This window comes from Eumetopias jubatus, unplaced genomic scaffold (assembly GCF_037043125.1).
Source record: "Eumetopias jubatus isolate StellerSeaLion01/CBP00866 unplaced genomic scaffold, mEumJub1_p1.0 scaffold_54, whole genome shotgun sequence".
NCBI classification, from domain to species: domain Eukaryota; kingdom Metazoa; phylum Chordata; class Mammalia; order Carnivora; family Otariidae; genus Eumetopias; species Eumetopias jubatus.
The window spans coordinates 55,638-70,060 of NW_028274860.1; the positions used below are offsets into that span (position 1 = coordinate 55,638).

The 14,423-nt window shown below is 43.9% G+C and overlaps 1 protein-coding gene across 1 annotated transcript; it reads left to right on the forward strand.

Annotated features, from left to right (window-relative positions):
- The first annotated feature begins 9,084 nt into the window (after positions 1 to 9,084).
- LOC148161808 (putative NBPF family member NBPF5) lies at positions 9,085 to 13,210 on the forward strand. Its single transcript, XM_088020539.1, has 4 exons — positions 9,085 to 9,262; positions 11,177 to 11,273; positions 11,914 to 12,128; positions 13,155 to 13,210. Exons 1-4 carry the CDS (start codon positions 9,085 to 9,087, stop codon positions 13,208 to 13,210), a joined length of 546 nt encoding a protein of 181 aa, XP_087876665.1.
- Positions 13,211 to 14,423: the final 1,213 nt, after the last annotated feature.

Sequence of the window (14,423 nt, forward strand, 5' to 3'; positions counted from 1 at the left end):
GACCATGAGCCCAGACACCTAGCTCCGACTTGGAGCTACCCACACTGTAGGTGTCCTCCAAGAAAGTGTGTACTGAGAGGGATCAGTGATGTTTGGATAAGGGTTGGAGTTGTCCATTCTTACTGCAGATAGTTGTGCCCTAAGGTCAGGAAGGGCCAGGGTAGGGGACCCTTGCATCTGAAGCCACATGATTTTAATAATAATCTTAATAATGCTGCCTGGGTGGGCCTTGAATAAAAAGAGTAACGATCTACTCAGAAAGTGAAGTTTTAGGGAATATTATACATGAGTGGGGTCAAGTGTAGTGTAGTGGGAGGAAAGTTACTGCATTTAATAGCACCTAATGACTTCTGGGGAGACAAACTTCACCCTAATCATGGCTCTAGATGCCAAATAACGAAGCAAACCACTTACTTCCATTGGTAACAGAAACGGGAGACCCTTAATGCCCATAACAAGCTGGAAAGTTGCTCTGCCTGTTGGGTCATGCAAGAAAACTGATCACTTGAAATGTGGTTCAAGAAGGGGCTGGGTTGAGTTTGTGACAGTATGCCCTAGGTCTTGGAGAAAAAGGTTTGGGGCTTTGGAAGTTGCCGGTGAGCTGGCTCATAGTAACTTTACACAATCTTGGGAAAACATGTCTAGCAAAATTTTGGATTCATTGGACACTAAATAGTTAGTCCATGATCTGCAATCATTCTTCACAGATTACCCTCTATTTGCTTGAGCGAAAAATGACTTTTCTATTCTTAGAAACACCAAGGGTGCGTGAGTGGCTCGGGCACTTAAGGGTCTGACTCTTGGTTTTAGCTCGGGTCATGATGTCGTGGTAGTGGGGTCAAGACCCATATTCGGCTCCATGCTCAGCACAGGGTCTACTTAGTTTCTTTCTACCTTTCCCTCCTCTCTGTTCTCCCAGCTCACACTTACTATCTCCAAAATAAATAAAATCTTTCAAAAGGAATGATGCCCCCCCAAATGCAGATTTAAACACCTCCTATGATGACTTTGTTGAATAACAAGGTAAAGCAGCCTTTTTTGTTTTTTTTTTTTTTTAACAGAGAGCAGAATTGTAATTCAGGATGTCAGTGGAAGAAGCAAGTAACCTCCCATCATCTCAACATCTGAAAGTAAACAGGTAAAAGAAGGAATGTATAGAATTATATGTCATGTACACAATGATTGGTTCATTATAAACAAATTGGAATAAATCTATGTGTATATTGACTCGTGGGTCCTGTCAAAAAGGCAGAGCATTGGGAAAAACAAAAACAACAAACCGTCCTGAAAGTCATTTGGGTAATTGGACTTTAAAAAACCATTAGACAAACATATATCAAACACATTTCAAGCTGTTTGTGAGCCACATTTTTGCCCATCAAGAGTGAACTTTAGGAGAGACACCTAATACTGAGTGGATGCTTTGGTTTCTTTGAGACATGTCACCTGAGCCACTGGGAATGTGACCTTGTGAGTCACACAGCTGTGCGAGCTTTACCTGACAGGATGTTAAGTTCAGTGCCTAAAGAGTTAACATAAACATGCTACACACACCAATCTTTACTTAAACCAAAGATCATTTCCTCTCTGTTGGGGGTATGAAGCTGACACAAAGGACTACAGATTCTGTTGCAGAATCAGGACCCGAGGCTTACAGTCTGATGGGAGTGGACACCTACTTCCGATTTGGAGTCGGAGCCATTGTCTCCTAAGGCAACTGAGTCAGAGAACCAAACTCCCTCAGTCTGCCACTATTAGTTGTTTAAATGCTGTCGGTGTCACTTTATAATAGATCACATAGAAATAAGACGGATCAGACTGGGGCACAATTCATGGTATTCGATGGATATTTCATTGCACAGCGATCTAAATCTTCTGGCAGTACATCATGATGGGAATAGATGATTGAAGACTAAATTACATAATAAGAGAGAACATTGGCCTCTAAATTTTGCCACTGTGGTATTGCAGCTAAACGCAAGCTAAACTGGCAGCCTTACCAACTGAATGGTGACTCTCAAGGAAAGTTTATTACTGAACATACACAACATTTCACATGCATTGTTCCATTAGACCCTGTACAATCTGCCCAGCCACAGGACTTGATATGGGTTGGGTTATTCCTTCTTCTTCGGCTGCTGAGAAATGTCCTTCTCACCCGGCAAATACCTAAATCTCCAAAGATATGGTCACTGCCAGATCTAGCTTGAATCTGAAATGCATTTGATTGTATCAAGATATAACACCAATATATAAAACTCAACTGTGCTTTATGTGATCGCAATCCCTAACTGAAATGTGAAAAGTGATATCATTTATAATAGCATGAAGCATGAAATACTGAGGGATAGATTTATTTATTTATTTGACAGAGAGAGAGCACAAGCAAGGGAGCTGCAGAGGGAGAGGGAGAGGCAGGGTCCCCGCTGAGCAAGGAGCCCGATGGTGGGCTAGATCCCAGGACTCTGGGATCCTGAACTGAATCGAGGGCAGACACTCAACAGAATGAGCCACCCAGGAGCCCTGGGACAATGATCTCTTAGATATGACACCAAAATTGTGATTGATGAAAGAACAAATGGATACATTGGACTTAGTTAAAATTTAAAACTTTTGTTCTTCACAAGACATTGGTGAGAGGATGAAAAGTCAAGTCACACATAGGGAGAAAATATTGATAAATTTCATATCTAATGAAGGTCTCCTAATAGAACACTGAAAGAACTTTCCAAAGACAATAGTAAGAAGGCAAACAATCCAATTTAAAAATGGGTAAAAGAAAAGTACCTGGGTGGCTCAGTTGGTGAAGCAGCTGCCTTTGGCTCAGGTCTTTATCTCAGGGACCTGGGATCTAGCCCTGCCCCCCTCTGTCAGTCTCCCCACTGACAGGGGAGTGTGTTTCTCCTCTCTCTGCCCTCCCCACCCCACCCCACACCCCCGCTCTTGCTCTCTCTCTCTCTCTCTTTCAAATAAGAAAATAAGAAAATAATTTGGGTAAAAGCTTTGTAGACAGTTCAGCCGAGAACATATATGGAAGGCATGTAAGAACATGACAAGATCTACACCATTAGTCATTAGCAAAATGCAAACTTAAAACACTATCTGCCAATTAAAATGGCAAAAATGAAAAGAATTTCCATTCCAAGTATTAGCAAAGATGTGTAGGAGCTGAAATTCTCATACACTGCTGATAGGAATGTTAAGTTCTACAACTCCTCTAGGAAATAGTTTGGAAATCTTTTTTTTTCTATTCAAGATTGATTTCTTTGTGTGAGAGGGAGTGAAAGTGAGTGGGGTGAGGGGCAGAGGGAGGGGCAGAGGGAGAGAATCTCAAGGGGATTCCCCACTGAGCATGGAGCCCTATTTGGGGCTTCATCTCATCACCAAGGAGATCATGACCTGAGCCAAAATCAATGTCAGACACTTCACCGACTCAGCAACCCAAGCACCCCAACAGCGGTGACCTGCTTCAAAATATTAAACCTCTCTACCAAACCCCCTGGCATAGGCCACCACCATTCCATTCAAATGAAAAAAAAGAGTGATATATTCATAAAAATCTATTGATAGAAACTCTATTTTTAATTGCCATTCTAATCCATTCACAGGTAAATGACCAAAAGAAGTTGTGGCATATCCAGTCCAAGGAATACTACTTGGTTTAGCAGAGTAATCTCTTCACATACATAACAAAATTGGTAAAGATTTTATTTTTTGCTCAGATAATTTTTCTGAGCAAAAAAAACATCAAAGCAAAATAATGTCCATAGCATATGATTTCAAAATATAACACCTTAGGAAATGGAAATAATTCTATTGTAACTGAAAGCCAATCAGTGGTTTCCTGAGGTGGGAATGTGAGGGAGGACTTGGCCGGAGCACAAGGAAACTTTCTGGGGTGATAGATATATCCACTGTGTGGGTGATGCATATATATGTTCAAACGGACTAAACTTTAGACTTTAATTATATACACTTTCTTGCTTGGAAATTATATCTCAATATGCCCGTGGAAACAGTTTAAATTACAAAAACAAAAAATTTCATACCCTGACATTCAATAAATGATTTTATATTTTCCAAAAAGTTCAACCGTATGTTTTTGCAAGCTTAAAGTAGGCAATGAATTATTTCTTTGGATATGAAAATGAATTGATCTATCTTTATCTTTCTATATGTAACTCTCGAAGAAAGACAACCTTAAGAGAACATAAAGGGAAGCCACAGTATAGAAGTATGTTTATGTCCTACAAAGGACCATTCTCTAGAATTAGATATCATATAGTCTGATAAGATAATGAACACAATACAATAATTGGTCAAAAGATTTGAATAGAAACTTCAGGAAACAAGATATGGGAATGGTTCATTAGCACATGAAAAGATGCACAATGCATTGGTCATGAGGGTAAAAAGTCAGTACTGCAATGAGGTATCATTGCATATCTGTTGGTATGGCTAAAGTCAGAAAGTCTGAAATCTCACACAAAACACCTGGATGTCTCATATAGCTGTGGGAATGAAAAATAGTACAACCACTTTGAAAAGCTGACTTCCAGTTACTTATAAGATTAAACAAATACAAATCCTATGGATAGTCATTCCATTCCTAGGTATTTACACAATATGTCTACAGAATTATCAGCATATGAATGTGTGTAATAGCTTTATTATTATGCCCCAATTATGACTGCCCCAAACTGGAAGTGACACAAAAGTCCAGTGACAGATGAATGTATAAACAGAGATGAAACACTTGAAATCCTACCCAGCAATAAAAATGTCATGAAGTATTGGTGCATGTAGGAATATGGATGAATTTATTTTTTTCAAGATTTTATTTCTTTATTTGATAGAGTGAGAGAGCACAAGTGGGGGGGTGGCAGACAGAGGGGGGGAAGCAGGCTCCGTGGGGAGCAGAGAACCCCACACGGGGCTTGATCCCAAGACGCTGAGATTAAGACCTGAGCTGAAGGCAGACGCTTAACTGACAGAGCCACGCAGGTGCCCTGGAATATGGATAAATTTTAAAATCATTGCACTGCACTGTATGATAGAAAGCAGATATAAAAGAGGATATATATATGTATTTCCAGTTATATGAAGTTGTTAAAACTGCAATGATCTCTAGTATCGTTGGTTCCCTGGGTGTGAGGCTGGAGGCAGTGATGGACCGCAAAGGGGCACAAGGGAAGTTGTGAGGTAGTGGAAATGCCCTGTATCTTGACTGTAACAGAAGTTTCATATGACCTCACTGATATGAGGAATTCTTAATCTCAGGAAAAAAACTGAGGGTTGCTGGAGTGGTGGGGGGTGGGAGGCATTGGATGGCTGGGTGATAGACATTGGGGAGGGTATGTGCTATGGTGAGCGCTGTGAATTGTACAAGACTGATGAATCACGGATCTATACTTCTGAAAAAATTAATGCAATATATGTTAAGAAAAAAAAAAGAAGATAGCAGGAGGGGAAGAATGAAGGGGAGTAAGTTGGAGGGGGAGACGAACCATTAGAGAGGATGGACTCTGAAAAACAAACTGAGGGTTCTAGAGGGGAGAGGGTGGGGGGATGGGTTAGCCTGGTGATGGGTATTAAAGAGGACACATTCTGCGTGGAGCACTGGGTGTTATGCACAAACAGTGAATCATGGAACACTACATCAAAAACTAATGATGTAATGTATGGTGATTAACATAACAATAAAAAATTATTTTAAAAAAATAACTGTATGCTTTAAAGCCATGCAGTCTATTGTACCCAAATTATACCTTAAGTAAGTTGATTTCACAATCTATTGTACCTCTCTGCAGGGACAATTAGTAGTGAGAAAATGAAATTCAGTAAAACGCAATAGAGATTAGCATCCAAAATTATTAAATGCTTATGAATATATAAAAATGAAGCAGACCCAAGACCCCTAAAAACTACTGCTGTGAGAAAGTGAAGAAGACTAGTAAACAGAGAAATAGGTAGCATGTTCATTGATTGCAAGACTCAGTTCTGTTAGGATAACAAAGTAACATTATTTTGGTAAATATTGCTGTAGATATTTGTGAAGAAAATGACAAACCAATTTTAAAATGTATATGAAGGGACGCCTGGGTGGCTTAGTCGGTTAAGCGTCTGCTTTCAGCTCACGTCATGATCCTGGCATCCATTCTTTAAAATGCAAAGGCCATCTACAGCCCAGAAATGATTATTTTCAATGTATGTATGTGACTAAACACTCATCCAAAATATGTCAAGAACTCTTATAAATCACAAAGAAAATGAGAAACAACCTAGTGTATTAATGAGCAGAAATATTTTAAAAAGCCCATCCCAAAAGAAGATATCCAAATGATTAATAAGCATATGAAAACCCAATAGGATATCTGCTAGATTGGTTTCTTTCTTTTTCTTTTCTTTTTTTTTTAGTGGACCCCGACACAGGGCTCCGATTCGCAACCCTAAGATGAAGACCTGAACTGAGATCAAGAGTTGGATGGTGCCCCCAGAAATGGTTTCTAATGCACCCTCCTCTCTTCACTAGATATGTGGCCTTGGGGAGGTTTGTAATCTTCTTGAGTTCTTGTTTTTTTTTTTTTTTTCTTTTCTCATCAGGAAAATGATAGCATCTTAATAATAAGATAGTTCATTGGATTCTTTACGATCACCCGGAAGTTTACATGAACTGTACTTTTTGCTAAGAATGTATTGACCTTGAATTCTCCTTTATACATCTTTAAAAGCACAGACAGACAATTGGCAAGGAATAGACAAGTTGTTCTAAAATTTCACCTTTTCTAGAGAGAAATCATATATATAATAGAAAATTGGAGAGGAACGAATTTGTATTGAACAACTTTCCCAATACCCTGAAGCATGTCTACTTTCCATTAAGACCGGAGATGAAAGTCTTGACTAGGTCCAACTCCTGCAGTCTTCTTGGTCTGGAGGGGTCTGAGAAAGTCCATTCTAGACCTAGAAAGATCTGGACTCCTGGACAAGTGTTCCTCAGAAAGATAATCAACTACTTACCTCTAAAAGCCCTGAGCAATTTGTGAAACTGTGGGTGAGGTTCAGACCAGCTCAACTCTATAAGCAGGACTCTCCCCTGAATCAAAGCTGGAATATTGATAGATATCATTTCCAAAATCTCTGGTATAGGTCATGGCATGCTCCATAGGAGAGAAAACAGGCACATGAATATCAATTGAGAGAAATATCAATCAACACACAGAGCCATTATTAAATAATGTCCACCCCCACTACAACCCAGGAAAGTTCTCATTCAAAAGCCATGTTTTAAGGAATATGTAGTTAGAAATCGTCACGATTTGGGGCTAGAAGCCAGTTTCTTTAATGGACAAGCAACTCCAAGAATAAATAGATAAGCTGGATTTCATCAAAATTACAAGCTTTTTGTTTCAGAGGACACTATCAAGGAAGTGAAAAGACAATGCATGGAATGGGAGAAATTTGCAAATTGTATATCTGATGGAGGTCTGCTATCTAGAATAAATTAAAAAAAAAACGATACAACTAAGCAGTAAAAGACAGCCAATTAAAAAAATGGGAAGAAGAGTTTGAGTCGACTCTCTCTAAAGGATAAGACCAATCTAACAACAAATACTTGAAAAGGTGCTCAATAACATTAGTCATTAGGAAAATACAAATCTAAAGCACAGTGTGATCCCTCTTCCCCCCACTAGTATGACTTAAAAAAAAAAAAAAAGATAATGTATGCGTTGGGAAGATTGTAGAGAAATGGAATTCTTACACCTTCCTGGTGGGAATGTCAAATGGTGTAGTTGCTTTCCTTTGAAAAAGAGTTTGGTAGTTTCTGAAAAAGTTAAATATAGGGTTACATATGATCTAGCAATTCCACTCCTAGGTATATAGCTAAGAAAATTGAAAATATATGTGAACATAAGGGGAAAAGAAGACTACATAACACATAGATGCAGGAAGAAGAATACTGAGAGAGTTAGAATAGAAAACAGTTTCATAATCAATTGCATAAATTAACTTTGGTTTTTCCCCTGTGTTTTGGGGTGTGTGTGTGTGTGTGTGTGTGTGTGTGTTTTGCTGTAAAGAAAGTTTCCTTTACTACATATTGTAAATGGAGGAAGATCCAAATAAATTTAAAAGCTTGTCAAATACAAAGGAAACAAAGATAACGAAAGTGCTAGCATGCTTCTCTTGTGTTTTTAACGCACAGAGGAAAAAATAAAACACTAAAAGACACAGGGAAGAACATCATGACAGTCTAAGACATTGGAATCTATCCCTTATTATAAAAGCCTTAAGATCTGTTTGCCCTTAAAGGCAAGTGGGATGAGTTCATGACAGCCCTAAGAAAACCCGTTGGGAGGGGTGCCTGAGCAGTTCAGTTGGTTGAGCATCTGACTCTTGGTTTAGGCTAGGGTCATGATCTCACGGATGGTCAGATTGAGCGCCTTGTCCCACTCTCTCCCTCTACCCACCCCCCATTCTCTCTCTCAAATAAATGAAGATGAACAAAACAGTAAACTACTTGGGAAACTATTTCTGCCTTGGTGATTTATACACACACAAGAATGAACAATCAGAACTATGCTGAGATAATTTTTTAGAAAGAGATGGGAACTGTGGTATCAGCACAAGGGTAGACAGCAACTGAGAGTGGCCAGTGAGGGGTGGTTCCCATCAGTGGGGACCTTCGGGGGGACCGGGCAGTCTTGTGTATCAGCACGGCCTTGGCAACTGGAAGGCAGCAGCTCCCCAGGTTCCATGTCATCTCGGACGTTCCAACTCTGTTATTTCAAGTGCAGACCGTTACCTGGCATTCTGAGTGCTCCCTCTGTCATTCCGTTTGGAGTGTGAGCTAGGGGCAGTGCCTTCAGCTCTCAGCTGTGGCATCTTGAACCTTGGTTTTGTGGTTCCTGAATCTCAGGTGCTGTGGGGTGTTGTTCAAATTGTTCCCAACAGTAAGTAAAGACTTCCTGTATCCTCACCCCTCAGTCCTGATGAAACCTACTTGATTTCACTGGTTTTTAACCATCCTGTGTTTGGGTTTCTTCTCCTCAGTCCCCAGCTCTACCTCCTCGGCCACACGTCACCATGGCAGCACCTCTTGGCCCTCTGTCTGATCCAGGGGCAGAAATCAGCCTCCTGGAAATCAACCAGGAGCTTCAATCCCAGCTGGAAAAAAGCAAGCAGGACTTCCGAGACCTCAAGGAGAAATTCCTTATATCCGAATGTACTGCCTACTCCCTGGCCAACCAGCTGCAGAAATACAGTAAGTCCTACAAGATCATGGCCACCAAAGACATATCTGTCTGTATTCCTTCTGAGAAACTAAAAACCTCTCCAGATGCTGTCTTCTCTCTTCCAATGTCACATAAATTTCATTCTGACCACAATCCGGGAAATGTAGAAGTGGGTATTTTATCCTCAGTTTGCTGAGGATGGGAAAACTGAAGACAAAGAGGTTAACAGTGACATGTCAGGTGGGGTTAGAGTTAACATCCCAGTTCCTGCTTCCTGGTGCGGACACAGAAACGCCTGGTCCTCTCAGGATGGTCTCTGTGCTGTATCAGATCCTGCATGCCTGCAGGCCTAAGTGTCAGGGACTAAGGAACTCTCTCAGGTCCCGCTTCTCTGAGGTCCCATTGGTAAAGCACCAAGTTAGTTACACTGGGGAAACATCCTGATGGCACACCCGGGGGCGAGAGGGAGGGTAGCAGGTGACACTACCTGCTTTCAAGGAGATGGAAGTGGTAAGTGGAAAGTGGAAAGAAGGTCTCCTTTCCCCCTAAAACTGTGGTATCTGTGAGTGACGCCATCCACACAGTGACTCCCCTTGTGAGAGGGAACCGGTGCAGAGCCTCTGCTTCCTGAGTCCACGGAGGCCATTTGATACCCAGTGGCAAGGGTGAGGGTGTTTCAGGGAACATCATGGTCTCTCCCTGAGCTGGGGACCTTCAGACGTGCAGGATGGCCAGCAGGTCCAGGCCTGGGCCAGGAGACATGTGGCCTAGTGAGAAGGAGGGTGAGTGGGGGAGACCACAGCCCCGGGAACCAGCCAAGCCAGGGTGTGGGGCAGGCCTTCCCCCACAGTCAGCCTGAAATGGGGAGCTCAGCTGCCTGTTCATTAGGAGGGGCCTGCGCTGGCAGAAGGAGTCATGAGAACGGGGCACGTGCACAGCCGAGCGATAGGAAGGAATCCTGACAACTCTCAGCCCGCATTTTTGTCATTTTCTCACAATTTGCTTTCAATAGAACAAGGGGAGGTGTAATTAAAAACGAATGACGCAGAGAAAAAAAAAAAACTAAGGCATGCTTTTTACGAAAGGGAAGAGATGATGAACTTTCAGGGAAGGACAAGCAGTTTTGTTTACAACTTTCCTGAAAATCATCACATAAGTGTGGGAAACCAGTTGTGAAGATGATGCAAACAGATATCACCTGAGGGCGTGGGGTGGCGGTAACACAGCACAGGGGAGAAAAGCATGGGTTGTAGGTCAGTCAGCCTGGGCTAAATCCATGGTGCCCAACGTCCTGTGCCTCAGTTTCCTCCTTGTTAACCTGTTAGTGTTGTGGGACCTACTTCTCTGAGTCAGAATGAATACTGAGTAATTTCTTGTAACGCTCTAAGAGCAGAACCTGGAACTGTGTAACTCTGTTCATCATTCTACTGCTTCTCATAACACAAACTGTATTAGGATTGGGCCATATTCCTCTCCGGTGCTTCTGGTTTTATGCATTGTGGTTTCCACAAGTGTAACCGGATGAATTTTTACCTTTGAGATACTTGCTCAGTATAGAAATCCCAGCTCAGGGGACCCATCAGTCCAGTAGCCCTGGGGGCCTTATGTCATGTCCCTGCTTAGTGTTTCACTTAGGAGTCTCCAAGGCTTGCTAGAGTGACCATGATCAGGGGAACCCAAATTCTGACTCTACCAAATACCAGTTCATCACCGTGTCCAGTTCCTCTCTGTGCCTTGGGGCTGTTCTTTCCTGGGCTCTGAAACAGGGAGTAATCGACTGCCCTGTAGTTGGGAGGCTGAAGAATGTGATGTGGAGCTCCCAGCGCAGAGCCAGGTGGCCGGGGTTCCAGTTGTCCTAGGATGGACCCTGCCTCGTCCCTTGAAGGCAGCGAGCACAGCAGCATGTCCAGCTTTCCCCTGAGGCAGGCGTCTCTGTTTCTCAGAGTGTGAAGAGTCCACCGACCTCATCGAATCCGTGCTGGGAGAGAAGGTGCAGTTTGAGAAGGGGAAGCAGGCAGACACGGTGGCTGAGAAGCTCAGGTAAGGAAGGCTCCATGTGGGAGGCTGCAGGGACGCTGTGGGCATCTTTGACTTGGGGCAGCAACAAGTCTGGGCCAGGAAAGGGCAGAAACGTCATGGCAGGCATGTGACCCAAATATTTCTAAAACAACTAAGACAACAGTGATTGGTAAATGATGGACTCCAATGACTCAAAGTCTCGCTCTCTCTCTGGAAAAAAATATCAAAGTCCCCAAGTTCAAGGGAACAATTCGTGGCTTTTAGCACATTCACAGTGTTGCGAGATCACCACCTCACTTACCTTTCACAGAGTCATGACCTGGCTGACCACAGCTTGAGCCTGCCATTCTCCTGAGCTCACCAGTTCACACCAGCTCTACTGGACATGCTTCTGCGTCTGGCGCTGTGTCCTTTCACTGCACGCCGCGCTGTGTGTAGTTTTCCAGGGAAACGGGTGTCCCCGAAGTTAGCAGCTGAAGGGACATCTCTCTGGCGTGTGCTTAGGAGAACCCCTGGCTCTGTTTACAGAAGGAAAAGGTGTAAGGGATGTGCAGGGTTCACGGCTCCTTTGGGGAAATTCTGCCAGAAATCATCACGAAAGATCTTATTGTCTGTTGTTCAACTCTTTGCATTTTAAAATTTTCTCTCTGCCCTGCCTTAGGCTATGTCATACCCTCATTAAAGACCAGGCTAAAGAGCTGACCCGTTTGTATCAGAAGTTACGGAAAGGGAAAGACGTTTCCCAACTGCTCAATAAGCTCCTCGAGGACCTCCTCACCCATGATGACCCTGAGCATTCCCAAGGGCAGGGCTTCCAAGAGCAACTGGCTGAGGGGCGCAGGCTGGCCAAGTGCCTTGCCCGAAAGCTCAGCCCAGGTAAGGCGGCCACCGGCCCTGATGCCCGGAGCTGCGCCAAGGCCCTGGGCTCACAAGAGACTCCCCGCCTGGCCTCACGCCGTGTGCAGCAGCCCTCCTGGATTCCCCATAGCAAGTGGGGCCATGAGAGAACCAGGAGTGGAAGGTGGTAACAGAGAGCAGAAATGCACAGTGTGGAGGTAATAGTGCTCCACGTGTCTGCTTCCTCCCTGAGGGAATGCAGCCTTTGGAGCGGGAGGCAGCCTCCACCAGTCTTTGAGCCAGAGAGCAAAATGTGACAGGAGGATGCTTGTTAGTGTGCAAGGATCCCTGCACTAAGTGGGAGGTTCCCAGAGTCAGCGTGGTCTGTATTAATTGTGGGTGAGAAAGTGAGTTTTACTTTCTCCATATCTGTCTCCTCATCTGGAAAGTATATCAAATAACCTGTTGATACTGTAGTGATCAGATAGGGAAAATTCATGAATGCATGTCAGGAAAAAATAATGCTCCTGACTGTGTGGAGTTGGATGAGGTCCTTGATGCAGTAGGACTTGGAGGTGGGAGTGCTGTTTAGACGGGACCGCTTTTCGTAGACGGATGTCCCCTTGATAACACTGAAGCCCACGTGGGGGCCCTTGAAGTCCCCGGTGGAGGGATGTGGGACAGGGTGGTTGTCCTGTCGTGAGGGCAAGGAGGCGGCTCTATGTGAGAGCTGTGAACCCACAGAGAGTCTGTGGCTATGGTGGGACCTGTGGCACTCTGCAAGACACGGTGCAGAAATGAAGCTGACAAGCATTCCCTGATATGGACAACAAGAGCCGGTAGAACGTGTTGCCCAGGTTCAGTGATGCTGATCCTCAGAATCAGAGACACACTGCCTGACGCATCAGAAATCCATGCCACAGCAGTTCTTAAAGACAGTGCCCTAAACTCAGTAGAATACCTAGTCATTCATAGACCCTTAGGTCTCCAGGGACATAGAAGCCGCTGTGTTTATAGTGGTGATGTGGGAAATAGCTGATGGGACATTTCTGAATTTATTTGCAGAAAATTATGAGGATGAGGAGGATGAAGAAGAACAAGGAACCCTCACTCCCAGGTGACAATGAAAATTCTGGAACCAATAATGTGTGGGTCAAAATGGACAGGGTCTCAGAAAGTAAAGTAAGTGAGGTCAAGAGAGTGACAGATGTCAGATGCAAGGTTAAGCAAAACTGCAGATGGTCCCCAAAGGATGGCCGTTTTGGCTTGGTTGCCTGTTGTCTCTGTGGTGTTGTAAGACCGAGATGAATTCACCAGCCTTAGGATTCCCCGTGGGGACAAAAATACCCATTCTTTCCTGTAAATGGACACCGGGAGGAGATGCATATCTACTTCCTACACAGTTCTCTAAGGTCCTTGGTAGGAAGGTAACTCACCAAGGAATTGGTAAACAGACAACTAGCAAAATTAAAACCAAGAGAAGTACCTAACCAAACTCCAAAAACTTGGGGTGTCATGTGACACTATTAATGACAAAGTGCCTAGAAGGCACACATTTCTGCAGTCTGCAGGTACTCCAGAGCTGTAAGTAATTGACCAATCTATGTAAAAATCATCCTGACTCAGGCCCGTGGTGGTTGCCCCTGGTCTGGTCTCCACTGTGCTTCTTGTTGTGACCGCATCCTGCTGGGAGGGTGGAGTCTCATTCCTAGTCAGTGCTTCTGTGGCCAGTGCTCTGAGGATCAGCTCCTGCTCTCCCAGCCCCGGGCAGCCACACTCTGCCTCTTATAGGTTGGTGTGCTTGTTCCCTCTCCAGCCGGTGCCCTGTGCCTCTTGTGACCACTCCATATAACTCCCATCCAACCAGCTAGGAAGCCACAGTGTCTGATCCTCCTGGTTTGATCTCTTGTCATTCCTGTCCTACCCGGCACAGCATGGAGCAGCAGCAAGTTGAAAAGAAGGAAGCCCTACAGGACACAGTGGATGAGTTTGTTTTGACTCCTTCAACTCTGCAAGAAGAGTGTGACAACGACCAGTCCTACAGTGCTGGCGAATTCCCATTAGATGAACAGGAATTCGGCTCTGCTCTGGATTTCGCCTGTGAATGCTCCCACACCCAAGGGGATGAAACGTCACGTGGTCCCCCAGGTAGTGTCCATGTTGTTTGTTCTGCACACCTTGTCTACACTGAGGAAGGTCATCTCTATACACGGGCGTTACAGACACACTTTGCTTTAAATCAGGACATAATGGATGTGGAGACACAGACATCAGGTGGGTCAGGGAGCCTTCAACCATCCTAGGCAGCGGCCATGCCTCTGTCAACCTGGCCCC